At 56.8% G+C, this 27795-nt stretch overlaps 1 protein-coding gene across 5 annotated transcripts in view; it reads right to left on the reverse strand.

The window, feature by feature from the left end:
* Nucleotides 1–9022: 9022 nt before the first annotated feature.
* The window catches only part of PSTPIP1 (proline-serine-threonine phosphatase interacting protein 1), a 42714-nt gene continuing 23941 nt past the window's right edge, over nt 9023–27795 (reverse strand). The window contains exons 2-14 of one of the 5 annotated variants that reach the window (XM_033189303.1): nt 24908–25041; nt 21475–21509; nt 21194–21300; nt 18904–18966; nt 18179–18277; nt 17251–17296; nt 16140–16219; nt 15458–15556; nt 14339–14435; nt 13781–13871; nt 11189–11244; nt 10816–10949; nt 9023–9305 (exon numbers count right to left, since the gene is read on the reverse strand). In XM_033189303.1, the coding sequence (XP_033045194.1) occupies nt 9174–9305; nt 10816–10949; nt 11189–11244; nt 13781–13871; nt 14339–14435; nt 15458–15556; nt 16140–16219; nt 17251–17296; nt 18179–18277; nt 18904–18966; nt 21194–21298 (1002 nt within the window). In that variant the 5' untranslated portion in view covers nt 21299–21300; nt 21475–21509; nt 24908–25041 and the 3' untranslated portion in view covers nt 9023–9173. Of the gene's footprint in view, nt 9306–10815; nt 10950–11188; nt 11245–13780; nt 13872–14338; nt 14436–15457; nt 15557–16139; nt 16220–17250; nt 17297–18178; nt 18278–18903; nt 18967–21193; nt 21301–21474; nt 21581–22252; nt 22952–24907; nt 25042–27795 lie in introns of those variants that run through there. The other 4 variants (XM_033189302.1, XM_033189300.1, XM_033189299.1 and 1 more) reach the window with 4 other exon arrangements.

Genomic DNA, 27795 nt, shown 5'->3' on the forward strand with positions numbered 1-27795 from the left:
GACGTGGGACAGAGAAGGGAGAAGACTCATCTAGGATGAGTCTCAGGTTTCTGGCTCAGTCAACTGGGGAAACAAAGTCACAGAGATAGGGAGTAGTTAGAGAACACATCTGGGGGTGTGAGCTCATGGTCAGTTTTGGGCTCGTCAGTTTTGAGATGCCCAAATATGCAAATCTGTCCCACCTGAAAATGGAGAAGACACGGGAAAGGAGAGGAGTAAAAATTAACTCCTCTTCACAAAGTGGAAGTTACCAGAACGTTTGTGATTTCAGAGGCCCCAAGGGATTTATCATGTGGCTACTGACCCATCCCACCTCTTGCCCCTGCCTTTTGCACAATGGGCAAGAATGTTTGTGACCTTTCGCTACTACCACCTCCCCCCAGCATGGTCCCCCCAGTTTTCAATATGAACCGTCCTGTGGCAACCTGTCACAGACTGGCCCTGAGGTGAGCAATATTTGGACTGTGATGTTGGTTGCCCTCCACTCTTTCTACAGGACAGAATGGGGCCTCTAGAGAGGGAAATGGCTTTGAGAAATATGCCAAGCAGTAGCCTTGTCCTTAAACTTGCCCAAGAGGATAATTCTCCACACCCTTCCGGTACTCAGTCCTCAGTTTGCCTGGTGAGAGAGCAGCCTCCTCCCGTTGCTCTGCCAGCTGGACCCAGACTGGCTGTATTAGCAGTGAGACCAAAAAGATGGGGGTGGGGAGGTAGCTCTGAGGTCTGGGAAACCATTCTAGCTCCTGCCAGCTTTAAATTGTGTTTAATTCCTGGCACAGTTGTCCTGGAAATGCCTTTTTCTCCTGCCTGGGAACCACTAGAAGAGGAATGTTGTCTGTGTTGGCCAGGGCCGTGCAAATTCAACATCTCGTCTCTGCCTTTCCCCGTGCAGCTGAGGCTCGGAGTTTGCATTACCCAGTGCTTATTCTTCAGAGAGCAAAAGCGCTGCTCGTCATGTCTGAAATTTAGTGAGCGAGCTCACCCACTAGACTGGTGTTTCCCACCCGTGGCTGCACATTGGAAGCACCGGGGCACTTTGAGAACTACAGATGCCTGGGTCCCAGAGCTTCTGAGGTGGTCTAGGGTGTGTCCAGGACACAGCCCCGGTTGAGGACCACTGCTATATCGTATTGCCTCTTTTAAAAAAGTTAATTTTACTTGGAAATGATTTCAAACCTACAGAAAAGTTGCAAGAATAAGAACTGTACACGTGAGGCTCAAATATCCTTTGCCCAGATACACCTATTAACATTTTGTCTCATTCTGTCTGTCATGTGTGTTCTCAAATGTGTGTGCATTCTCTCTCCCTCACCTCAAACCCCTGTCTCTTCCTCTCCCTTCCTCCTGCTGCCTCCACACCCATCATGGCCTTTTGCAAAACCCTAATACCTCAGTGAGTACTTACCAAGAAGAAGATACTCTCTGACGACTGCAGTACAGTTGTCAAATCCCATCCATCTAACACTGATAGAACACCTCACCACTCATATTCCCATTGGCCGCATTGTGTCCTCTATAGCACCTTTCCCTCTGCGGTGCTGGATCCGGTCTGGATCAGGTAATCAACTGAGTTGTCATGTCTCCTTGGTCTTCTTTAATCTGGATCATTTCCATAGCTTTGTCTCTGATGATAGGAACAGTTTGTAAGGATACAGTTCGTTTTAGGTGTTGCTGCTTATCTGTGTTGGTCTGCGATTTCCTCGTGATTAGATTTGGTTTTGCATTCCAGGTGGCTGAACCACTACCTGCGTCACGTGGGATGCCTCTCAGGGCATCCCATCTTAAGGCACACAGTGCCCATCTGCCCCTCAGTGGGGATGTTCGTTTTGATCATCTAGTCCAAGAAGGAGGAAATGTGAACAGGAAGATTTTAATATAAATAATTAACTGTGTAGAAGGTAGTTAACTACTAAAAGGGATAAAAAAGCTCTAAAGCAGCTTAGCAGAGAACAGCTGTCACCCTTAGGGCTAAGGGAAGAAAACACAGAGAAGGAACTTGGAAACTCAGAGGAGATTCCCCAAGGGGGAGAGACCTCCGAGGGGTGGCTGTGGTTGCCTGGGATATGCTGCCTGTCCCGTGCTGCAGAATCAGCTCACTGGAGGTGCCCCCCGCCAAGCCATGGAAGCAGAGAGCTGCCACGGTGGGGAATGCTGCTGGGACCCATGCCGGACCAAAGGAGACAGAAGAAAAAGGCCATCTTCCTCCTCTAGCCTTGTGGGCCCCTTCAGAGCCCACTGTGGGTCAGGCTGGCAAAGGATAAAGGAGTTTGCAGCGTCCCCTCTTCAGTGTGACAAGGAAGGGCAAGGTCAGGGGAGTTCGGAGCTAAGAGGCAATAAATGAATACCTGGCACACCTGGCCGAGGTGTATCCACTTTCTCCATAGCATAGTTACTGTTTTTTTCTTTTCAACTAATAAGAAATCTCTGGAGACACACTGTCTCCATGTACATACCCTGTTCCTCATCAGAATCCCCGCCTCCCCACTCAACTTCAGCAAATGTTGCTGATTCTGGCCTGATTCAATCTTGATGATGATTGCCAAGCGACGTTTCTGCAGTCCTCAGCACTCCTTCTTCATTTGCCGGTCATCCCTCCCTTCTCCTTCACTTGTTTTCATACATCCACTATGGATTCCCATTTTTTCAACAGTCTACTTCATCATTGACCTTTAGGGGCAGGAGAAGTGTTCCTCAGATAGTTACAGACTTGGCCAGTGAGAGCCCCTTTGAGTTCCTCCTATATCCCAGCATTTTTGGAAGCACTCCCCTAATTTCTCATCTAACAAGATGTTCTGGGCCCCTGGGCGCCAGCCCTGGATCAGTGTTTCTCCCGGGAGCCCTGGTCCTTGGCACTAGGTGCGCTTATTGCAACTGGGGTGTCTTTGCTTTTTGTCCTGTAGATTGACAGGGCTTGTCTGACTGCCTTTTTTAATTGTATTTTTTTTAAAACAAAAGTAATTGGTGCTTTAAAAATGTAAACAATGCAGACATCTATAAAGAACAAAGTACCCACAGGGAAGCAAGTTCAGCAATGGCATGTGTGTTTGCAGACTCTACGTACACAAAAACAGGCTTTGGTGGTCGGTTTTGGTTTTTGCTTTTTGCTAATAGGAATTTTATCCTACAAGGTCCTCTTTCTGTCTTGCCAACATAGTCTGGTGCTTTTTCCATGTCGGACTGTAGAATTTGTCATTCCGTTGTGTTAGCTGTGTGAGTACATTAGTACCATGATTAACCAAGGTGTATAAAGGGCAGGCCTGCAGGCTGCCTCCAATGCCTCCACTACTTGCCACAGTGACCATCTCTATACACACACTGCAGTCATTTACAGTTTTTAAAATTAAAACAGTTTTTATTGAGATGAAATTCACATGGCATAAAATTAACGATTTTAGAGTAAACAAGTGGCCTTGAGTACATGCACCATGCTGTGGAACCGCTGCCTGTATCTAGTTTCAAAGCACATTCATCACCCTGTGTCATGTATTTTTACATGAACTCCAAGGGTAGATGCTTCATAGTTGGATTTACTCTGGATCGAAAGTCACGTTTGGCTGGGCGCGGTGGCTCACGCCTGTAATCCTAGCACTTTGGGAGGTCGAGGCAGGTGGATCACTTGAGGTCAGGAGTTCAAAACCAGCCTGGCCAACATGGTGAAACCCATCTCTATTAGCAGAGCATGGTGATGTGCACCTGTAGTCCTAGCTACTTGGGAGACTGAGGTGGGAGAATGGCGTGAACCCAGGAGGCAGAGGTTGGCAGTGAACCGTGATCATGCCGCTGCACTCCAGCCTGTGCGACAGAGCAAGACTCTCTCTCGGAAAAAAAAAAAAAAAGTCATGTTGAAACATTTTCATGGATACATCTGGTTGCTCTCCAGAAAGATTATATCAGTTTCTGCTGCCACCAGCAGTGTATGAAATGTGCATTTCTTTACACCCTTGTCAACACTTTTTGTATGATCAGTTTTCATCTTTTCTTCCAGTCTGAGAAATGAAAATATGTGTTTATTTGACTGTTAGCTAGGGCCAGGATGCTTTTAAAAGTGTTTCAGCCATTTGTATCTTCTGAATTTTGTTACTGTCCTCTGCCCGGTTTGATTGGTTAATGGGTTTTTTTCTTTCAGATCTTAACAGAGTTTACTTAGGAAACTTTTCTCTGAAGCTTAATGTCTGTAGGTATTGTGAATGCAGTGGTTTTCCTGAGTTATTTCCTAGTTGGTTGGTGTTCGTGTGTAACAGCACCTGCTTTTTGGGTGCATCCTTGCAGTTCTTAAAAATAACTTGTGTGTTGCACTTGGCTTTCTATTGCAGTGCCTGTAAGGTCTGTGAGCTCTCCTGAGGGTGTAACACAGTGACCTGGCAGAAACCTCCTATCTACTGAATACTTTTTTGAATGGTGCTGCTGCATTGCTGGTTGTGGGGGAGTCATACATAAATCCTGCTCTCCTGAGTTTATCCAATGAAGAAAGTAAGACAGATGTAGAAATTACAGGGTAGAAAAGAGACTTGCTGATCTTTTTTGTTTTTTTCCTGAGACAGTCTTGCCCTGTCATCCAGGCTGGAGTGCAGTGGCACGATCGTGGCTCACTGCAACCTCCGCCTCCTGGGTTCAAGCAGTTCTCCTGTCTCAGCCTCCCACGTAGCTGGGATTACAGGCGTGCGCCACCATGCCTGGCTAATTTTTGTATTTTTAGTAGAGACGGGGTTTCACCCTGTTGGCCAGGCTGGTCTCAAACTCCTGACCTCGTGATCCACCCACCTCGGCCTCCCCAAGTGCTGGGATTACAGGTGTGAGCCACCACGCCCGGCCTGCTTGCTGATGTTTGTCATCCCCACCATCTGATAGGTAGTGGGCACTATCATCTGAGATAAGTCACTATGGTGCCATAAATGTTTTTCAAACTTTTTAAAATGTTTAGCTGAATATCCTGTTAGCCAGGGGTTTCTCAGCTCTGGCTGCATATCAGAATCACCAGGAGAATGTTTCAAATATTTATGCGCAAGCTCAGTTTGCAGGGATTTGGTTTCAGTTTGTCTGAGGTGGGACTGAAACATCAGCATTTGAAAAGCTGCTCAGGTGACTCCATTGAGCAGCTAGCTGGATTGAGACCCACTGCTCGTGCAGTATGTAAATTCTCCAAGTAGAGCTCGAACTGGAGTGGGAGCCCCCTTTCTCCTCCCGTTGGCCCCTAAGAGGGCTCTACTGAGCACAGTTTGATAACCCCATGAGGGTGCTAAGGACAGCGAGCCCACTTGCTGGTGTTACCTTGTCCTGGGCTTGTGATGGCTCAAATGCCAGGATGGAGAAATAGGCAGACACTCGGGTACGGCCAGACCAAGGCAAGCAGGTGACCCTTATGCTGAGGTTCCTTGGCCTAGGAAAGGCGGTGAGAGAGCAGTTGGAATTAGGTGTTGCACACCAGTGGCGCGTGCTTCCAGTTTGGCCAAATGTGAGTTGCTTCTTTTCGTCACGACGGGAAAGGACTCACTGACATAACCGCAGCTGGCCCAGAGGGCATGCTGAGTGAGGGTGTCTATGCCAAGCTCAAAGCTGCTGCTGAGTGTAGCTGAGATTCAGAGGTTGTGGGCCTTTTCCTTCAAAGTGGTATCCCTTGCTGGTAAGTCACACCTAACCATTGTCTAATTTGAACCTTAGGGGATAGCAATTTGCATAGGGGCATATTGCACCCATCTTACTGATGCTGAAACAGGCCCAGAGAAATTGTGACTTGCCTAAGACCACCCAGTAAAGTGTGAGCCTGGATTCAGGCCCTGATGTTCTGATTCAGAGACCATGTTTGTCCTCCTGCTTCGTGCTGTCTTTGAGTGGCCCTCTGTCAGGAAGAGGCTGCCGTTATTTATACACCCAATTACACGCTAACTCCCTCTTTATCTGGCACCATCTCTGCTGGTAAGGCCATCCATCCATGCAGTTGGTTCCCAGCAGCTGAACCAACTGGGATGAAGGGAGAATGGAGAAAGCTGCAGAGGCAGTGAATCTGACTTGGATTCATTTGTGGACATTCTCCCCCTGGCATAAATTGTGACCCAAGAGTTGCTTTCAGTTCTATTCTCTAGCCACCTGAATGACTGGAGAACAGGCTCTGTTATCTAACACTTGTTACCCATCATCCTCCGGGGCCCACAGACACTGCAGCACCTGTCAGAGATGATGATAAATATCTAGGCCAAAGGTTTGTAAAAAAGTCTTTGCAGTGGTATGGAATGTTCAATCAAGATGACAAGGCATCTTCAAGGAATAAATAAAGTATTGATACCTAACTTTCTACTCTTTCCTTTCCCTTCCCTGCCCGACCCAGTGGTAAGCCTACGCGGCTGTCCTGCCTCTCCCAGCCCTTGCCCAGGCTTTGTTCCCGCACCACTCCCCTCCAGCTCCTCCACCTGGGGAGAAGTCCATCTTCAAGTCTCGGCTCTGAAGTCACTCCTCACCTCCTCGCTTTCCTCTCTTCTCACCTGTCTCTCATCCCATAAGTTACCAAGTCCAGTTCATCTGCTCCCTGTTCCAGAATTGTTCCCCAGCCCAGTCACCGCTTCCCAGACAAGCCACCCTCCCGTCTGCTGGATGGCCTGCACCAGCCCCCGGGGCCCACTCACCCTGCTCACTGCCTCACATCTCAGGACCTAGTGGGTGCCTGTCTGTCCTCCTGGGCTCAGTGAGCGCTTTGAGGGCCCTCTTTATCTTAGCACCACGCCCCCATCATTAGGTGCAGTGCAGGTCACAGAGAAGTCATCAGGATATCCTGGTTGAATTACTTGGACCACCTGACAGGTCTGGGACCCAGCTGGACCTGGTGGGGCTTCAGACATGTGTCCTGGGCAATGTTTTTGGCCCAGGCAAGCATTTTCATATCCAAGGCTTTATTCACGGACTTCTCTCTCCTTCAGGAGAGTATGAGACCAAGCACCAGATGACATTTTTCTCTTCAAACATCTCTATTGGGAAACCTTGGATGTATGAGAGCAGGAGTGGGCATTTGGTCAGCTTTCGCAGGATGGCTTTAGGAGGGAAAATGACATTTCAGGAAGGATTTAAGCATCACTGAATTTTTTCAGAGAACCAAATCCTTTTCCCACCCTGCCTGCCACACACCCTCTGGTGGGAAGCAGTGATAGGTGACACTCAGCAGACAGCTAGCCTGTCACCAGCTCCGGAGCCCAGCTTCCAGGATCCCGCACCTGCAGCCTGGGGGCTGCCTGTACCTTTGCATGTCTGCTTGGTCCCAGCACGAATAACACTTTGGTGGGAGAACAGCCCTCTCACTACACTGCAGACTTGAGAGGTGCCCACGCACCTAAGGTGGCAACCCAAGGGCGCTTTCCCTCCCCCGCCTTCACCATGTCTCATGCTTGCTTAACTGAACCCAATTTTTTGCTCAAGTAAAGATCAGGGTATAAAGATGGGCATTCGTGTGAAACACCAGAGCAGTCCCCTTCTGCGAGCCCCCCTTGCCCTCTTCTTAGAGCAGAGCTTGGTGAAAAGCCTCATTTCTGCCATGGTGGCATCTGACAGAGGCACATGGGAGAGCCTCTGTATGCCAGCTGGCTGCCAGCCTGGCAGAGCCAGGACTGGTGGGGAAGCCACAGGTCCACCCTGGGCTTCTGCAGGGCGTGATGAGCTCCCTGTCACTAGAGATGTTGAAGCCCACTGGGATGCCCATTCCCCAGAGGTGGCGGGGCAGGCATGCAGGAGGTGCCAAGAGAGTCTCATCTAGTCCTCAGTCCTGGGGAGTTCCAGGGGTGACCTCACTCCCCTCCCCCTCCCCCTCCCTCTCCCTCTCGTCATGGTGGAGCTACCAGAGGCAGGAAGGAGCAGAAAGGAGTCCCCCCATCTCCTTTGCGTGTTCAGGGCCACCTCTTCCCAGAAATCTTGGTGACATCTCTGCGCACTGGGACATTTCCTGTAGAGTTCTTAAACTTTCTGGGCCGTGTGGTCCCCTTACTGGGTCAAGAGTTCCTTGCATGGAGCAGACTGAGGCTTTGCTCCTCTGATTTGAGGGCAAATCCGGCCCTCCCTAGGCCTGGCACAGAGCTGTGTCCGTGGAGAGCAGTCCCCAAAGGGTATGGCTGAGGAGAGGCCGAGCAGTTCGCAATCCAAAGACAGTCCGCAGGTAACAACAGTACCCTGCAGCAGCTCTTCAGCGTGGTCCCAGCAGAGGAGGACCACTGTGTCCCCCTCCCACCCCTTACAGTCCTGCACCTGCCTGGCTCCGAGGCGGGGTGGTGATCCCAGGTGGGTGTGGGGTGGGCCGACTTGGCCACTCCCAAGACTGAGGGCCAGGGGCCCTCTCCCCTACTCCCCATCCCAAATGTCTTTGGCATGGATGAAGCCTATCATGGTTGGAGCAGGGCTTGGCTAGTGGTGGAAGTTATGTTCCTGGGACCAAAACGAGAAAAGGACTGAAGGCCGTCAAGAACAGCCCCCTCTGTGCCCCTCTCTGCCTGGGCTCTGGAGCCCTGCTCGGCCGGGTTTGCCATGTTGACAGGAGTGTCACGGACAGCAGTGGCTTCCCCAGGCCCCACTTGGCACCCACAAGCCACAAGCCTTCCTTCCTCGGCTCCCACCATGGCCTCTCCAACAGATCCATCGCTAGCTTCCTGTTTACAGACTGAGTCCTCAGAATATTCCTGGATGTACCCCCAACCTCACCTTTGTCCACGCACTTGCCCTGCTCTGGCCGCTGCTGCCCGGCTGTGGACCTGCTCAACCCTCCGTCCTCAAGACGCCTGCTCTCCCCATTGCAGCCCTGCTGAACCCATTCTTGCCCCTGCCACATCCTCCTGCAACCCTGTATCCTCTGTCTAGGTGTGAATGTGTCTCCCTGGTGGTCTGGGAGCTCCTAGTAACTGGGGCCAAGCCTCTTCTCCAACTATAGCTGAAGCCTTGGCTGAGTTGGGGAGCTCCGCCGTTCAGGCTCCTTCCCTTGTTCCTTTGCCTCCTCTGAACTGAGCACTCGGACACTGGAGCAGGAGAAGGAGAGAAAGACCCCAGCACACCAAGGAGAACAGAACGCACTCCTTTATTCTCTGGGAGACAGGCTCCCTCTCACGGCTGGGGACGCTTGGTTCTGGGCCCCAGCAAGGCATGGGCAGTGCTGGGAGCACTGCTGGCTCCACTGGCAGGGCAGGTCCGAGGGGGCTTCTGGCCCTTCCTCAAAGCTTCTCCAAGTAGGAACCAGGGACGAAGCCACGCTGCCCATTCCTCTCCACGGTCCACCAGCCATCCTCCCCTTCCAGGATCACCTCCAGGATGTCTCCCGCGGAGAGGTCCAGCTCATCCGGGTTCTGGCCAAGAGATTGAAAGCGCATGACGCTGGAAGGGCCTGCGGGGAGGGGCGTGGCCTGGTGTTCCCCCACCCAGCAGTAAATGCAGCATGCTGAGCTGTGTCCGTGCCTGCTGGGGCAGCCCCATGGAGACACAGGATGGGGGTAACCCAAGGGACCTGGCTTCCCATCCACCCCAGTTTGTCATCATAGGCCTCCCCCAACCTGGGTTTCTTCCCCACCCGTAATTCCCCTCTCCCACTCTGGAGACGCAGTGACTGGAGCATGTCAGGGGCCAGGGGTATGCATCACACCCCAAGCCCAGGACACATGCCCAAGCTTACCTAACACAGCCTCCCCAGCTGTGTGGGGTGTGGGGCAGGCAGCACAATGGCTCAGCAAGCCTTGCACACCTTTTCCCCTGCTCTGGCCGCTTCCTCCTCCCGTCCCCAGCCCCTGCTGGCTCTCACCCTGTCCTTTGCTGCCTGGGGCGCTGGTGCGTGTCTGCCCGCCTCTGTTGGTGTCAGGCCCTCCCATGTGCTGGGTCCACGCATGTCCACCCTGCACATGCGTGTGCACTCCTAGGGCCTTGGCCCTCGGCCCCTCATGTGGGAAAGGTCCCCCACATGCCACCTTGAATTGCAGGGCTGCCTCCCACAGGCCCCTGAGTCATGGCTCAGCCCCTCACCTGCATTCAAGGTCCCTCAGGGTCTGGTCCAGTCCCTATTTCAGTCCTGTCCCTCCCACACCCAAATTGGTCTGGTCCACTCCCCAGCCCCAGGTAGCAACTGCCATCCAAGTACCCCGTCACTCTCCTGGCCTGGCTTCCCTACCTCCCCGAGCCCTGGCCTCGTCATTGGAGCCCACACCCAGCCTGCCTGGCCATGGGGGATGCTTGGCCTCAGTCCAGTGGATGTGAGGTCTGGGTATGCACCCCTCCCCTCAAGCAGGGAGCAGAGTGCACCCTCTCTTATAGCTGCCCTGTGGCTGCCTTGGTACATCCTCACCCTATGCACATCAGAAAATCAATCCTGGCACGATTGCAAGACTCATTCTGGCCACAGTTTTCCACACCCATGGCCACGGAGGACAGGGCCCTGACCCAAAGGCGCAGAGCCTGGCCCTCAAGCTATGACCTGAAGGCAACCCCAGGCTCTGCCAGCTCCCCGCACATGTGTACCACGCAGTGCCCAGCCTGTGTGGATGGCACAGGCCCATGTGCCCCACATGTGTGCTGTGTACAGCCCTGGCAGACACAGGCCTGCTGCACACCAGCTTCCAGTCAGTACATGTGCGCTGAGGCCCCCTAAGCCCTGGGGTGCCGTTCTCAGAGCTCATACCCGAGCACACTCCCAAGTGCCCTTGCTAGTGTGGACATACTCTTGGGCACACGTGCCCTCCTGAGTAGGAGAGGATGCTCGAAGATGAGTGAAACCACCAGGAGAATGAGGATGCGATGCACTGAATGGGGGAGGGAGCTCTCAGGTGCAGGAGAGGTGGCACAGGTGGGTTTAGGGTGTGGAGGCCTCACCTGCGCTGTATAGTCGTAGAGCGCCCGGTACTCCTGGGCTGGCGAGGCTGGGTTTCCCTGCATCTCCTGCACTGCGATGGCTGCGTAGACACCCTCATTCCGCTCGGGGGTGGGGGTCAGGGTCTCTGTAGAGGCTGAGAGCAGGGTGAAGCGTGGACCCCTCCCCTTTCTGGGGACACTGGCCCTGGAGATTCTGCTAGAATGGGGTTTCTCCATGCTGGGCCCTGCCTCTTCCATCCGCTCTCCATACTTGCTGTTGGGGGACACACCCTTCCCCTTGAGGGGCCTCCGTGGCCCCATCTGTGCCATGTGGGAGACCTCTCCTTCCCCCCGGGATCAGTGTGTTTGGGGGTCCCCTCCTGACCCCCTTTACCAGCAGAAGCTGCCAACGAAGTGGTCTTGGGACTTCCGTGCAGCAGTCCAGAGAACCTGGGGATGAGGAGGAAAGACGGTGAGTGCCCCCGCTCCACACACTCAGGGTCCCACCGGGAGGGGGATTTAGACAGGGAGAAGTCTCAGAGCTGCACACGCTCTGCCAGGGCTAGACCTGCCCCTAGCCTCCTGGCATGGATGTGATTTATGAGGTACCCCTCAGGCAGGAGGGCCCCCAGAAGGTGGTCCCGGTGGCTCCTCCTTCCCCAGCTAGGCCCTCCACTGGCGCCCTCTGCAGGCCATATCAGCACCTGCTCCCTGCAGGGCCCTTTTGGGGGATCCTAGAACCCCCAAAGCTGCAGCTTCATGGGAAGACTCCCATGGCCCTTTCGGGGGTTGTAGGACCTCCATGTTGAGGCCTCGTGGGAAGACACCCAGTCCTCACCCTCCAGACCCCTGCTTTAGCTTGCCCTAGCAGCTTCCCCGGCCAGTGGGGGTGGGGGTGCACTGCCACACAAAGCCTGGCTTACGTGCCCTACTGAGGCCTCCGCTGCCTGGGCCGAGCCAGCCCTCCTCCCTGCGGGCCCACAGTGATCAGGCCAGCTCAGCCACCCTGTGAACAGGAGTTCTGGGACAGCGCTGGGCTACTTTACCCCTGCCCCTGTGCCAGGCTTAGGCCTGGACTGAGCTGGGATTGTGAAGGTTTACTGAACAAAGGAAAATAAAACAGAAGAGGCAGATGCTGGGGGCACCCCCTGAAGTGAGCAGTAGTGAGGGCTCTACAAGTAGAGGCTGACACTGCCTCCAAGGCCAGAAACCTTCTTGGTGGGGTGGGGCTGAGTCTTCAAAGGTGAGTGAAGCTTTCCTAGGAGAGCTGCGGGTGACCAGGAGAGGGAGCACCCAGGTGCAGGGGAGGAGGCACAGCACAGGTGGGGTTTGTGGAGTGGACCAGACCAATTTGGGTGTGGGAGGGACAGGACTGAAATAGGGACTGGACCAGACCCTGAGGGACCTTGAATGCAGGTGAGGGGCTGAGCCATGACTCAGGGGCCTGTGGGAGGCAGCCCTGCAATTCAAGGTGGCATGTGGGGGACCTTTCCCACATGAGGGGCCGAGGGCCAAGGCCCTAGGAGTGCACACGCATGTGCAGGGTGGACATGCGTGGACCCAGCACATGGGAGGGCCTGACACCAACAGAGGCGGGCAGACACGCACCAGCGCCCCAGGCAGCAAAGGACAGGGTGAGAGCCAGCAGGGCTGGGGACGGGAGGAGGAAGCGGCCAGAGCAGGGGAAAAGGTGTGCAAGGCTTGCTGAGCCATTGTGCTGCCTGCCCCACACCTCTTTTTCCCAGACTGTCTACACTTCTGACTCTCAGTCACTGACCCCCACCTCTTCCCAGCCCTGCCTGGCTTCTAGCTGCCCCATCCAGAGGCCTAACCAGCCCCCTCCAGCAGCCAGGCCTCCCTCCGCCCTACAGGACATCTCTCTCTCTCTCTCTCTAATCCTCTCTGGGGCCACCCCTTTCTGCCCCTTCCTGACACTGCCTCAGGTGAGCTCTTTTGTCCAGTTGCTTAAATGACCACCTTTGCTGGTATCCAGGTCCTCACCAGGTGCAGGGAAGCCTGAGTCTCACAAGCTTTTGTAGCATGTGAGGCTGTGGATGTGCTGCGCCCTGGGGCCACTGCTTTCACAAGATTCTCAAAGGGGTGTGTATGTGTACCCCTCTCGGTGGTTCCCACGAGCCTCTGCCTCCCAGAAGTAGGAAGGTCCAGGGGCTCCTGAGGCCCTGGAATGAGCCGGTCCTTGCGAAGGGCCAGGAACTGCATCAGCCCCTCCCCCTAGTCCACTACCTCCCAGAGGCAGGGCCCTCTTGGTTGAAGGTTGGCTGGAGAGAGGAGTGGCAGCATGGCAGTGGGGGCACAGGCGCCACGTGAAACCCACAGACCCTTGTGGATGCTCATAGACAGGGCACATGGCCTCCCTCAAAGGCCTGGCTACGAGGGCTCCCTGAGCCAGCTATAGTGCTCCCAATGGGCTGTCACCATTGTCACTCAAGGCCTGAACCAGGAGAGTCCTTAGGTTCTGAATCTGACCCCAACACTCAGGGCCCTGGCCTTAGAGAGTGCAAATGACTTGCCCAGGTCACACATTGAGGCCCAGCACCAGGACCTTCGCACTTGACTGCAGCCAGGCCGGGGAAGGGACCCTGGAGAAGCCTGGAGAATTCTCCAGATGCCCTAGACCTGCTCCAGCCAGACAGCGTTGCCACTGCAGCCTGACAGGGCACCAGGCTCACACGAGGCCCCAGGGACAAGGAAGCCAGCATAGGGGCCTCCCCAGAGCTCGGAGTACATCCCCTGCTGAATAATTGAGATGTGATTATTCACTTAGTGTCTGGGTCCCTTGGGCTGAGGGCTCCATAGGCTGAACTGAGCCTATCTTGTCTCCACAGGGTACCCAGCACCTAACTGGGCACCAGATACAGATACATAGTAGGTGCTCAGTGAACGAGGAAGGGCCAGGTGCAGAGGAGGGGCTCGACCCACTTCCTGGCCCAGCCTCAGGCAGTCACTCCGTCTGTCGGGGCCTCACCTCTTTATCATGCCGCAGGATGGCTGTACGCCGGGGCTGCTGGCCAGTGGAGTGACCTCCCGATCATAGTAGTTCTGGTAGGGCACTGGAGCTGCAGACAGCAAGCTGTGAGGCCCAGGGCAGTCCCCAACACCCCATTCTGGCCCTGCCAGAGACTCAGCTGGGGCCCTGTGTTCCCCATCTGGCCCTGGCCCACCCTGGTGCCTAGGGAGGTGCCTGTCTTGCTCCCCCACTGTAGGTACCACCAAGACCTAATATTCTGGACCCGTGATCCAGCGGAACCAAACAGGAGGGGAGTGGGGGCCGTGGGAGCTCCTCACCTCAATCCCCATCCCCACCTCTTCCTCTGAGTGCTATCATGCCCTTAGCTTTGCCTGAGAGGAGGCTGCAGGCCTGGGACCCAACCCCCCACAACCCCTTGGGTCTGGCTAGGGCTTCTCTGCCTGAAAGGGAGCTATAAGCTACCCCAGCCCTGTCCTGGCACTTGAGGCTCAGGGCCAGGCCTTCCCAGGGGCTCAGTGCACCCAGAGGCTGTGCTGTCCACAGGCCAGTCCTCACCCGGGGGCTCAGTGCCCGTGCTCTTGGCCTGGATGAAGCCGTCGATGTCAGCATCTATGCTGCAGCCTTCCAGCGTCAGCCGCACTTCCTCGTAGAGCTGGAGCAGGAAAGAGCAGAGGCTGCAGCCCGATGCCCACTCTGCCCCTTTGTGGGACTGAACTCTGGCCAGCGGCTCCCACCCACTGGCCTCCTCACAGGACATTGTGCGCAGCTCAGGGTCTTTGATCCTGAGGGGTCACAGTCCTGGCTGACAGCTTCTTGTTTCCTGAACACCTTCTATGCGCAAGGCCCTGTGCAAGGGACTTAACTCACACCTGTCCTCTGAGGTAGACCCCCACTTTTCCCCATTGGATAGATGAGGAAACTCAGAGGAGAGTGACTTGCTCAAGGTCACAGAGCGAGCATGCAGCACAGCCAGGTCTTGGGGCTAGTGAGAGTGGATCCAGAGCTCACACTTCCACCTCGAGGAGGCGAGGAGGCAGCAGGGGGCTCAAGTCACTTGGGCAAAAACAACAAGAAAATCAATCCCCACAGCCCTGGACAGGAGGGTCAGGCAGGAAACACAGCAGGCAAGGAGGCCAGGGCTGCCCGGGAGAGCCGTGCACTGGGCTGTATCAACAGAGCTCAGGGCCCCTGGCGGGGGCCCCTCTCTGCTGGGGAGGACCCACCCAGCAGGTTGGGCTCAGTAAGGGGAACCAGGGCACCCTGGAGATGTGGGAAGCAGAGGAAGGACTGCACCTCGGCTCCTGCAAGCACCGGGCCTAGAGCAGAGCCGCCAGGGTCCTCCAGCTTCCGCCAACCTCTGAGAGCTATGTCCGCCTCCCCTCCCATCCCCGGCAGAGGGAGCAGGTGCTCTGTGGCTCTGAGGCATGAGGAGGAATCAGATGGCAGGGGAACCATGGAGTCACCATCTTCCAGGCAGAGAAGCCTTGGCCCTGTGGTACTGAGCTCCTGTCCTGGGGTTCTGGGGGCAAAGGCTGAGCTGCTGAGGCCTGAGACCCCTGGGGCCAAGCTTGGACCACAAAGGACCAGGTGCTTGTTGACTGGTTCAGATGGACCTGGGCACTTTGCCGCCTAGAGGCTGCCCTCCCTTACCCCACCAAGGCCCTCAGTCCCCACCTCATCATCCTTGACACACTGCATGGAGAGCTGGTTGCTGTGCACCCACAGGGCATTGCGGAGAATGGTCAGCCGGTCAAACTCTTGCAGCTGAAAGGCCTAGGGGCAGTGGGAGGGAGGTGAACCATGAGGAGGGGCTGCAGGGCCTAGCCAGGCTGGGCCCCGTTCACCCCTCAGCTGGAGCTGACCAGGCCAGTCCTCTCTGCTGGAAGCCCGATCCAAAGGAGAGTGCCCTGGGGTCCCCATCCCGACTCTGGGCCAGCCCTGAGGCTGCAGGGAGGGAGGTGGAACTGCCCAGGGGGTCCCTGCCCCAGCCTCCCTTCAGGCCGCACCACACTGAGGCAGAGGGGTAGTGAGAGGAGCCTCAGACAGGAGTCCTGAGCCCTATTCCCCAGGCCCTGTCCATCGACAGCGCCCAGAGAGGCTGTGGGTTTTGTCCAAGTCTCAGTTTTGGCTTCAACAAAAACGGTGAAATAATGCCTGCTTGCAACGAAGGGGCCCGGGACTCAAGGTCAGGTGACAAGCACCAGGGCCAGGTCCCGGCACAGGCCTGTGAGCAGGAGACTGAGTAACGGGTACCTTCCCCCACTGCCTCGTTTGGGCCTCTTGAAGCAGCTGGAGCAGGGATGGGTGTCTTCCACTTCCCGGCTGGGGAAAGTGAGGCTCCACGTGGGCCACTCACCTCACAGGTGGTCCGGTGTTCCTGCTCCCACTCAGCGCGGACCTTCTCCAGCTGCGTGATGCTCTGCCTGTATACCCGCTCTGCAAGCGCAGGCAGCCTCAGGGAGGGCCCTGACACGAGTTCCTCCAGCCCTGGCTCCTGCTGGGTCCCATCCTGGAGGCCTCCTCCCCCCTGGGAGCCCCGCCTCCCCTGTGAGACCTGTCCTAGCAGCTGGTGGAGCCTCATCTGAATGCCTGTCAGGGCCACCCACGCTGGTACTGCTTCTGCTCCCCAACTGTGCTCTGAGCTGCCTGAGGGCTGCAGTGGAGCCTCATATACGCAAGTCCAGAGTATTGGTGTGTGGCCATCTCTGGGCACCCCACTTCACTTTCCAGAGGGGAAACTGAGGTTCAGAGAGGGCAGCTCAGAGGGTGCTGGAGGAGGGGTGGAGTCCCACAGGCTTGGGTCACAACTTCTGTGCCCAGATCTCTGGAGGTCACCTGTCCCCCAGCCAAGAGAGTAGCTGGGTCCTGATAGGAGACAGAGCACAAGGGAGAGGCCTTCCCAGGGGAAGAGAGGAGGGTGGGCGCAGTGTCTGGTGGGTGGGGCACCAGCAGAGACAAGGGTGTTGATAGGATTCGGGCATCAAGTGAAGGACAGAGGTCCAGAGAAGGCTATGTGCACACATGCGTGTGCCCGAGCTTGAAAGTGTGTGTGCGCACATGCATGTCATAGATAGTGGCCCTGTCTTCTGGGGCTGTGCCATGCAAGTCCTGGGCTCTGAAGCCCGATGGCCTGGGTTCAAATGCAGTCCCCACCACTTATTGGCTGTAACCTGGGGCAAGTACTGGACCTTTTAGTGCCTCTGTTTCCTCATCTGTTAAGAAAGGGAATAATAACAGCAGCCACCTCGGAGGGCAGTTGTGAGGACTGAACACATGAAGTGCCAAGAATGGCCGGCGAATGGGGGAGCACAGCGTTTACTTTGACTGCACGTATCTGGAATGAGAGCACCGCGCCCATGACTGTGCAGCCAGGTGGGAGTGTGTGTGTACCAGGGTGAGGAGGTGTGTGTGGGGAGTACCACCCAGGCCTCTGCCCTGGTCGGATGGGGCAGCCAGGGCCCACATACCTGCCTCAGCGGCTGAGTCCTTACACTGCTTGGCTTTGTTCTGACTCTGAGGAAACAGAGGGGAAGCAGTGTTGAGACCCTGCCCCAGGAGCCCGGGCCCACCCGGGCAGCCCTGAAGTGAGTGTCACACCTTCCCCAGCCACCCTGCGGGGGAGTTCAGGAGCCAACTGTGGGCAGATGCCATCATCCACTAGCAACCTCCCCTCACAGCGGACCACAGGCTAGCTCCATGGAAAGGGAATGAAGACAGGAACTGAGCCCAGAAGGATGCCTGTGAAGAGTGGGACCACAACCCACAGGAGAGATGCAACTACCGCTGAGCCCCCTGGCTGGGACTTGGGCTCTGGCCCCTGACTGACTGCCCCCAGCTCATCCTTGGGCCATTTCCCTCTCTGGGCCTCAGGCTTCCTGTCTGTGCAATGGGTGATGTGTTTCCTGGGCTCTGGGAGTTCTGATAACCCCACTCTGGCCTAGGGGTCACAGCCTCAGGAGCATGGGCTCTAGACCACCTGAGTTGGGGGTCCCTTCTCTGCAGCTTCCTGGCTCTGAGACCTTAGACAAGTCACTTACTGTGAGCCTCAGTTTCCTCTCTGTGACATGGGCCTATTGAGCCCTTCTCCAAGGTTGTGTGAGGGTTGGCGTCTGCTCTCATCGCCCCGTGGGCCTCAGTGGGCCTGCTCTGAGGAATGGGTTCCTGAGTGCCACCTGATGGTGGCAAAGGGGATCCAGCTGACCTGCCTGCCCATGCCCTGAGGTTCTCTATAGGAAACCCATTTCACAGATGAGAAGACTGGGGGTCAGAGAGGGCTGAGCAGCTAGCGTGTCCCACATGCAGACCTTTGCCTGGGGGTGTCTACGGCACCCCTTCCGTGCCTCCTCCACTGCCCCCAGCCCTGGGCAACCCACACCGCCCAGCAGCCCAGCGCACCTTCTCCACCTGCTTCTGGTGGCCATTGGCGCTAATGCGCTCGAAGGCCTGCTCGGCGTCGTCCGCGTCCCGGCACTTCTGCTCGTAAGTCTTCTTGGACTGGGAGTGTGGAGGGGCGTGACTTGGGGGCTGCACAGCCCTGCTCTGTGTCCCCCGGGAGTGAGGCTCCCTGAGCCCAGCCTCCCTTTTTCCCTGGCGTGGGTTGTGGGTGGAGTGGGGGCATCCTCACCAGGGACAGGGATCTGGGGGTCCGGAAGGAGATAGAGAAGGCGTGGGGGTACTGGCAGTCCTGCTCCCAGGCCCTCCCCACTGAGGACAGCGCGGCCTGTCCCGGGCCCCGCCTCCTGGGCTGTGCTCCTCGGCGAGGGCACGCCCCTCGCCACGCCCCTCGCCACGCCGCGCCCTCTTAGGAGCCCCTCTCCCTTACTGCCCAGCGTCTCGCAGGATCCAGCTCAGGAGTCCCTCCTCACTCCACCCTTAGAGTCCCCAGCCGACTTCATCTGCCCTTCATTCACGAGCCCCCAAGGGAAGGGCCCGGGCCCATCCCCACGGGACCATGGCGCCCAGCGCAGGCCCAAGCACCCGGTAGGTTGGTGCGCCCTGCAGGACCAACGCCGAGGCCAGCCTGTTCCAAATGCCCTGCCTGGGGCCACAGCCCAGGATCGCACCCTAAGCCCTTCTCAGCTCCTCGAGGGAAGGCCGCGGCCCCAGGCCCTGGCGCTCACCTCCATGGCCTTCTTGTAGAGTGACAGCTTGCTCTTCTGGACCCGGTCCATGACGGCCTCATACTGCAGGGGACACGAGGTTCTGAGCCGAGGGCCGCGGCCTCGGGAGGCTCCCCTAGGCCAAGAGGACGGGGTGTCCCTGGGATGAGGCGCAGCACCTCTCCTGGCTCTGGAGAGGGAGTGACAGGCTGCCCTCCCTCCCCCAGAGCCTGCTGCTTCACAGTGACCCTCACAATGGAAGACAAGCCCAGGGCATGGGTGTGCCCTGAGGTCCTCGCTGCAGACCTTGGCCAGAGCTTCATCTCCAGCTGGGGAGTTCCCAGCCCCACACATGTGCACACATAGTCGTTCATCCTGCATCCCAGAACCTCTGCAGGCATCATAGTTGCTCACACATGTGTGCACACTATGCCACACACATACATGCAGAGCTCCACATTAACTCGGAGGTACACTGGCCCCATCCCTAGCTGTGCACACGCATGATCACAGGCATCCCTGTGCACACCCACAGATGCCACTCATAAGTACTCCCACAGTCACCCACACACAACCTCAGGCCACATGCGAGCACAGTGGCTACTGGGCCCCTGTGCCAAGGTCTGGGGCGAAGCCTCCCCTCACCTCCCAGGCTTCCTGCTCTGATACAGAAGGCAAAACAGGCGGGACAGCGACTGGGTTATGAGGTGGGAGGAGAACTGAGCCAGTTTGTGCCTGGGGTCTCAGGGGAGAGGTTCTGTGCCAACTAGGAGACCAGCGAGTCACAGGCACTCACACACACACACACACACCCTAAAACACCCAAGCAGGGCTGGACAAGGACACATGCTCACAGGCATATGCAGGGGAGCGTGGGCATGTGTGTACACTCCTGTGTGCGTGTGTCCTTGCTCTGTGGCACACACACAGAGAGGCTCAGACACACATGGCACGCTCCACAAGACAGCACTCTGCCTGCGGGGCCCTGGCCATCTGGGGAAGGAGTGCTCTGTCCAAAACATCCTTTGCAGCCAGTGCAGCTCCTCTGGCCACAGGATGGCTCAAAATAGCAGGGCTGGAGTCCCTCCGTCCTGGCAGGCTCTCTGCAGGCTCTGTGGGCAGGTCCCAACTCAGAGAGGGTGTCTGCTGCAGCACCTCAAGCCTGGGCTGGCTTCTGGGGACCCACTGTCTGCTCAGAAACCCACATTTAGAATCCTGAAAACCCAGCTGGCAGACGAGCAGGTGGCGCAGGCAGCCACGCAACATTTCTGCCAGCAGAACCGCTAAGCAGAGCTGAAGCCCTGTCTATGGAGACTGAGGGGAGCATGGCTTGGGCTGAGCTCTCAGTACTTGGGAGGTAGACATATGGGTCCCATCCTGTGAGAGGGAAACTGAGGCACAGAGATGGGAATTGGTATGGCCAGGACACCCAGGCCCAGCCTGGCCCCAGCCTCAGATACAGCTTCCTTCCCTTGAAGGCTCAGTTGTGTCTTCATTTTCATTTCTTTGGCCACTTTACAATGATCCTTCCTCTCCAAGCAAGAAGCAGGTCTGTGTGCTGCCCTCCCAGCCTATGCAGGGCACCACCCTCATCACTAAGGCCCTGAGAGGCTGAGCCCCCATCCTCACAGGCCCAAGCCCAGCCTCCAGGCCAGCCTGCGTCCTGCCTGCCCTCCAGGGAACCCATCCCCAACCCCAGCCCTGCAGCCTCCCTGACAAGCATCTGCCAGCCTCTGCTTACACAGCTCCCATGATGGGGACCTCACTTTCATGCAGTCACTCTGTCTCGGGATGGCCATGCCCTACATACGGGTGAGAAGTACCTTTGGATGCTAAGCAATGCCACACAACTCTCCCACCCGTCTGTGTCTGACCCCTCAGCCTTGGCAGTCCTGTGGGGTGACTGGCTGCAAGTCTGCCTTTTTCCAGGACAATCAGCCCCGATCCTTGGACTCAAGACCAGTTTCCAGTGACCCTCACAACTTAGACTGCCTCCTCTGGACACCACCAAGTTGCTACAGACCCTCTAGAGTCTTCCGTAGTAGGATCCTCCTAGGTGTGAGGCAGCTCGGCGGAAAGGACCCTCCACGGGGCTCTGGGACTGAGAGTTGGCCTTGGTGCCAGTGGCCAGGCCTCTGCCCTCCCCACCCACTTCAGATTACCCTCAAGCCCCAAAGCTTGGGGTACTGTCCCACCACCACCCCCTGCCACCCTCCACTGACTCTACCAGGAGGGTCAGCCCCCCACCCCTACAGCAGCTGAGAGGCTGGCAATGGGGGAGCAGCTCCCCTGCCTCCTACACCTGCCTCACCTTCTTCCTCTGCTCCTTCTGCCTCTCACGGAACTCCTCGAGACTCCGCAGCTCCTCGCGCAGGGTCAGGGCCAGTTGGATGTGTGAGCTGCCCACATTCTCCATTTCTTGGGGGCAGAGCATGGATACTGGTCCCCAGTGTCAGATCTGATGGGCCTCAGCCACCCACAACTCGCCCCTGTCTGGGCCAACCCAGCCCTAGCCCCAACACCTCATCTTCTGTCCCCCCAAACCCTCCACCAGCCCCAAAAGATCCCATTGCCCCAGGGTGGGGGACTTACGCTGTTTCAAGGAGTCAAAGGAGGCCCTCAGGGAGCTGCAAAACAGACGGGTCCAGGTCAGGAGGAGGAGAGCACAGCGGGAACCTGAAGTCCAGGCCGTCCCCGGCTGGGGGTGAGGGGGAGGACTTTTATTTTGGTGGGAAGACCCTGGGTCACTCTAGAACCAAGGGACCCTTTAGCCAGATGGTGACCATCCACTGGGGCCCCATACTGATTTCCGGAACGCAAAGTTCTCTGCAAATTAAAGCGATCAACCCCCTGCAATGTGGCAGAAGGAGGTACCGATGCCCCCCTCCCCCACCATCTGTGCTCCTGGCTGCATTCTTAGAGAAGAGGGGATTGTCTTCAGAACTCTGTCTCCCTCCCCTGAACTCCTCTCCCACACTCACAGCACTCTCTCCTCCTCTGCAAGTACCAAATGGCCCCAGGGTGAGGCTGCAGGGGAGGGGACAGTGTTCAGATGGGCTCTCAGTAGGTGGCCCAGGGGATGTTTGGAGGAGGTTGGATGGCCGTGGGAGAGGCCAGCAGGGCAGGGCGCAGGAGGTGAGAGGTGGGCACTGTCTGCCAGGGAGGGAGGGAGGGGAGGGCCCAGCACCGCATATAGGAGGCAGGGAATGATGGGCGGGGGCTGCCAGAATGAACACATAAAGACAGGACACCGAGTGCAATGTGAATCTCAGATGAACGAGCACTTTTTGAGTATAGTATGCTCCTTGTAGTATTTAAAACGTACTTTTATTTTTAAAGTATTTGTTGTTTATCTGAAATTCACATTCACCTGGGCATCCAGTATTTTATCTGATTCTCCCTGCAGCCTCTCTGTGGAGCAGCTCGGCTGCTCCCTGGCGGCCACATGACCTCATGACGCCCACCGGACAGCCCCTGGGTGGCGCTGGCAGCGCACCAGGCAGGCTTCTCAGGTGACTTCTCCTCTCAGTAGACACCTGGGGAAGCAGAGGCCAAGGAGGAACAGCAGCCTGGCAGGAGCGTGGGGATCCAGGTCTGGGGGAGATCTGTGGGGGCCAGGCCCCTTGCTCTAAACTGGTGGATCCCAAAGTGAGGTCCACAGACCAGCAGCATCAGCATCTGCGGAGCCTGTTAGAAATACAGATTCTCAGGCTCCTCCCCGACCTCCTGAGGCTGAGGCTTCCGGTTGGGACCCAGCCCCAAGGCTGTTGATGCCCATCCAGACGTCAGAACTGCTGGCCTGAGTGACGAGACCTCCTCGCAACTCTGCCGGCACAGGTGCCTTTATTTATCCCATTTCACAGATGAGAAGCCAAGGGTCACAGGAGTGAAGAAGCTGCACTCGTGGCCACCCTACAGTAAGAGGCAGAACCCAGGGAGAGGAAGAAGGAGAGGGGTGGCTGTGTGGTGATCCCACCTTCCCTTGTGGGACTCAGGACTCTCCTCTGACTCCTCACCAGCAGTGACACCTCCAATCCCTCTGCTTCCTGTCAGTTCACCTCTCAGCTCAGTCCCCCTCTTTCAGCTAGAGGCCTCCAGTCACAGCGTGGTCCCCCCACCCCCAACCCAGCCCTCATGCACACCACCCTCCAGCCGCACCTCCTTCATGACCACAGCATGCCCAGACCCCTCCCAGAGCTCAGGGCCTGCACATCCACTGCCCGGCCCTCACCTTTTGGGTCTCACATCTGACAGATACCTCAAATTCAGCATGTCCAAAACTGGACTCAGCACCTGTCCTGCAAACCTCTCCTCTTCCAGGGCTCCCCTCTCAGCAAAGACACTGCTGTCCACCAGTTATACACACCAGAAATCCAGGAGTCACCCCGGGCTCTGTCCTCTCCCTTCCTTGCCGCCACCTTCTATTTCATCTCCTAAATCTCATGCCTGTCCCACGCTAGCTGCTACCACCGCTGCAGCCCCTGCCCTACCACTTCCACCCCCAACTGTCAGCCCTGCTCTCTGCCCCTCCCCCTATTCCTTCCAGGTGCCAGGCTCCGTCTTGCCTCAGGGCCTTTGCATGTGCCCATCTCCATTGCAGCATCTTTGCCTGGCACCCTCTCCTGTCCTTTCTGAGCACTGATGTCACTTTGGACTGACCCAGTGGATGTCTGTCACCTTGTTGAACCATGAGCCCTTGAGGACAGGGGCAATGCCTGGCTCTCCGGCTCTCCTCCTCATTGTCCCCAGGCTCATAATCTAGACTTTCTCAACCCCAAACCCACCTGTGGGCCACCCTGGTCCATGGTCTCAGTCTGCAGGGTGCTGTAAGGAATCGCAGGTTCTGGCAGCTGCTGGCCCTTTTCCCAGCCCCCACCTGAAAGCTGGGAGCCTGCCTGAATGCACAGCACTGCCAGGTGGACATTCAGCCTCTGTCCCACCCCTGGGACAGTCTTGACAGTGACGGTCTGTGCTCACCTTGAACTTTTGCCCCCATGACCTGGCTAGGCCTTGGGGGCTGTATAGATGCTGGTGCTGCCTCTGTCTGGGGCACCTGGGCAGGCAGGCTCTGGCCCCTCCAGGCCCCCTCTTGCTGTCACCTGGGCTGCAGGCCTTCCTGCCCCAGGTACCCTGTCCCCATTGCTGGAACCATCAGGCCACCCTAGTTCAGCTCACACAACAAGGCCCAGAACACTCCTCCCTTTCTTGGCCCCAGACAAAATTTCAAGGAGGCAGCCTCAGCTCTGTGGATGAGAGGAGGAGCCCAGCTTTGCCCCAGAACTCCCAAAGTGAACAGCCTTGAGCTCTGATATTGTGGAGGATCTGGGGGCCGCACAAAGTCATTCTCTGCCCCATGAAATTCCCGCTTCCTCCCCGCCGTCTGCGCAGGGAAACTGTCAAGATCTCCCTGAGTGCCTCTACTGCATCTCCATTGCATGTCAAGGATAGGGTCCTGCACAGGCCTCTATCTCCTGCCATCTGTCACCAGTGCCTTCATGTGTAACTCATTCCATTGCCCTTTTTGACTCGGCTCTCAGGAAGCTCAGTCTGAAATTCTGTGCTCATATACAGTCCAGATTTCCAGTGTGTTTCCTGCTCTGTCCCCACTGTGTCCCTGCTGCCTGCCCACCGGCTGAGAGGAGTAGCCGTCTCGCCTCCCTGTGCTGAGGCTATGCCCACAGTGAGCCAGCATCAGGGGACATCTGACAGGAACAGGGCCTGGCTGTCTGTCTCCCACCAATATCCTCAGCAATGTCGTCATTCTCTCTGAGTTCAGAGGAAGAGAGACCATGAAAAAAAAATTTTAAAATCTCTCTGACAGGAAAACCACAGCATTTTTGGTTTGTGGCAAGTGGGGGTGAGGCAGGGACGTGAGGATTCAGACCTGCACCCCTTGGGGGCTGTGCTTGCTCACTGGTGACCACAGAAGGCTTACAGGAAGCTGGCCTTGCCTTGATTTTCCTTTGTTTCCCAAACCCCTGCCCTGTGCAACTTCCGGGGGCATGCAGCACCCCCAGCACCTTACCTGATGCAGGAGGAGCAATAGGGGAGCGGAGGTGACAGCTTTCTGAGGGAGGTGGCATTTCAGGCAGGCCTTGAGGAATGGGTGGGACCGGGCAGGGGAGCAACAGGGCAACAGCAGGAGCAAAGGCCCAGAGGCTGGAAAGGAGAGTCAGGCAGTCTCTGCAGGGCTAGACATATGACGTCAGCAATATTGGTAAGCCCCCTGCAAATACTAAAACTGTCTTTTTCTTTTAAGACGGAGTCTCACTCTGCAGCCCAGGTTGGAGTGCAGTGGTGTGACCTGGGCTCGCTGCAACCTCCATCTTCCGGGTTCAAGTGATTTTCCTGCTTCAGCCTCCCGAGTAGCTGGGGCTGCAGGCTCGCGTCAACATGCCCAACTAATTTTTACATTTTTGATAGAGACGGGGTTTCACCATGTTTGGCCAGGCTGGTCTTGAACTCCTGACTTCAGGTCGGCCTCCCAAATTGCTGGGATTATAGGCGTGAGGCATAGCGCCTGGCCCTAATGCTGTCTTTAAAATGCACTGAAAGCGCTGGTGGGGATTGCTGGAGTTTGGGGACTGGGTCTTACTTGTCTATCCTCCATTGCCACTGCCCCACGGATGTTTGCTGAGTTAACATGTGAAGGAGGTACATGTCAAAAATCACTTAAGATGTAACCTCCTGTTAATTTCAGTGGCCTGAGCCTCCAGGCCTGAGGGTGGCTCCTGGCTGGTTTGAGGTCAGGGGACTATGCAGAAATGCAACACCTTCAGGCAGTGGGGCTGGGGAAGCTGGCCAGTTCTGCCCTCAGGGCTCACTAGGCTATTTATAGGGTCACTTAACCACCTGACTTTTGTCCTCGTTCTGCACCCTGTTCCTAGCCTTCCCATCCCCCAACCCCCTGCCTGTTCTGCAAGGGGCAAGGAATGAGCATCCCACAGACCTGGGGGACAGCTGTGGGCCTCAGGGAGGCCAGGGGCTTCCCCTACTCAGGGATGGGCCCTGGAGGGTGGGCCACCAGCCCCCATACTGAAGAGCCAGGCCACCTTTCCTGAGGGCCAACACTCCCCACCCCCAAGGAGTCCAAGATGAGGAAACAGGTCCACGGCCACTATTCACCTGTTCACACTTCCCCACCAAAAGCCCTTCAGGTTGGCATGGGTAGGGGTAACCGGGTCTAAGCCAAGACTGACAGTGAGGCAAGGCAGGATATCTGGGAGGGCTTCCTGGAGGAGATGGGCCTGGAGGAGATCTCCTGGAGGAGATGCATAAATGGACCCTAATGCAAAGGACTAGGACGGAGAAGGAAGTCACCCTCAGTGTGCTGGACTCTGGCTAAGGAATGGCAAAGCCCTCTATTTTATTTTATTTTATTTTAAATTAGTGAATCCTCCTGACCCATCCAGGGCATGACACATAGTAGGTCCTCAATTGGTGTCTAAATGGATGGAAGATGGATGCTTGGCCTACACTGTAAGGAACAACTGCATGGCCTCACCAACACTACTTCATGCCACATGGGTCAACAGCAACACTATGGACAGCCCCACTGTGTGCGGTGAACCCCTGTGGCTTGGCACTCTCTGCTTGTCCTTGTGACTGCCCAGAACACCTCTCCAAGTGACCATCCCCTTCCACAGGTACAGACCCTGCACTCAGAGACAGGGAGCATCATCCAGGGCCACACAAGGGATAAGTCAGGGCAGACCCTGTCCCACTTGGCCTTGAATAACCACGGCACAATCAGGGCCGCCTCCACCTGGCCCCTTCCTAGTTCTACAAATGGAGCAAGATGTTGTGTACCTCCCCCTTCCCGTGGCCCACCCTGCCCCCAACCCCCATTGTATTTTCTTTGTGGATAGCTTCTCCTTCCCTGCTGTAAATCCCCTGTGACTCACAATCCCCTGAGCCTGCATCACACAGACTCACTCCAGCCTGGCTCCCATCGTGCCTTGCCGGGGCCACCCTCTCCACCTCTCCTGAGTCTCTGAGTTCTCCCCATGAGGTACCCTCTCTTTCTGGGAAAGTTATCTTCCAGCTGGCCTGGAGGCTGGGAGGCCAGGAGGCCAGGAGGCCAGGAGGGGCTCCCTTGGTCGTGCTGCCAGGCCCCCACAGCTGCTCCCCACCTGGCTGAGAGCTCTGGGCACTGCTTCCTGCAAAAGGCATACACCCATTCGCTCCTCACCATGTCCTGAGCCCTCCTCTGTGCCCAGCCTGCACCCGGCCCTCAGCCCTTCCCCTGGGAGGCCCTCAGACCATGTTCTTGTTGATCTGTACAGCAGCTCACTGGAGTGGGAGATGAGAAACAAACTCGGAGAAGCTAGGCGACTTGCCCACAGTCCCACAGCTCACATCGGCCGTGCCGGGACCAGAGCTCTAAGGACTCCTTGGAGCCCTCCGTCCTCCCAGGGCTGTGTGCACACTTTTTGGCCTCACACATGGCTCATGTCACATCTAAGCTTTCCTGTGATCTCTGGCTCCTGGTTGGAAGCAGGAGCCGCCAGGGTGCCTGGTGTCTTTGGGGGACCTTCAGAGTATGGCACATTCAGTTCCTGTCTCGGGGGAGCAGGCAGGAGGGGAAGGGGTTCCACAACAGCTGCAAGGTCAGGTCTCAGGGCCCCTCGGCAGGAGGACTCTGCAGAGACCTTTCAAGAACTTGGAGGCCAGTGGTCTGTCTTCCCCTCGACCTGGCTCTGTCCTCACCCAGGGGGACAGTCTGGGCCTTCCCCAGAGCAGCCCCTCCTCTCCACTGTTAGGGTGGTTCTGTCCTGAACTCAGCCTCATATCCTCACCCCTCTTCCCACCCCAGCGGTCTGCGTGCAGAGACCTGCGGGGCTGGAGACCCCTGCTTCATCAGAGCCACTCCCCTGATGGCCTGCCCTCTAACCAGGCCTCAGCTAAGCCCCT

Source organism: Trachypithecus francoisi, unplaced genomic scaffold, assembly GCF_009764315.1.
Source record: "Trachypithecus francoisi isolate TF-2019V2 unplaced genomic scaffold, Tfra_2.0 Lachesis_group3, whole genome shotgun sequence".
Classification (NCBI taxonomy): domain Eukaryota; kingdom Metazoa; phylum Chordata; class Mammalia; order Primates; family Cercopithecidae; genus Trachypithecus; species Trachypithecus francoisi.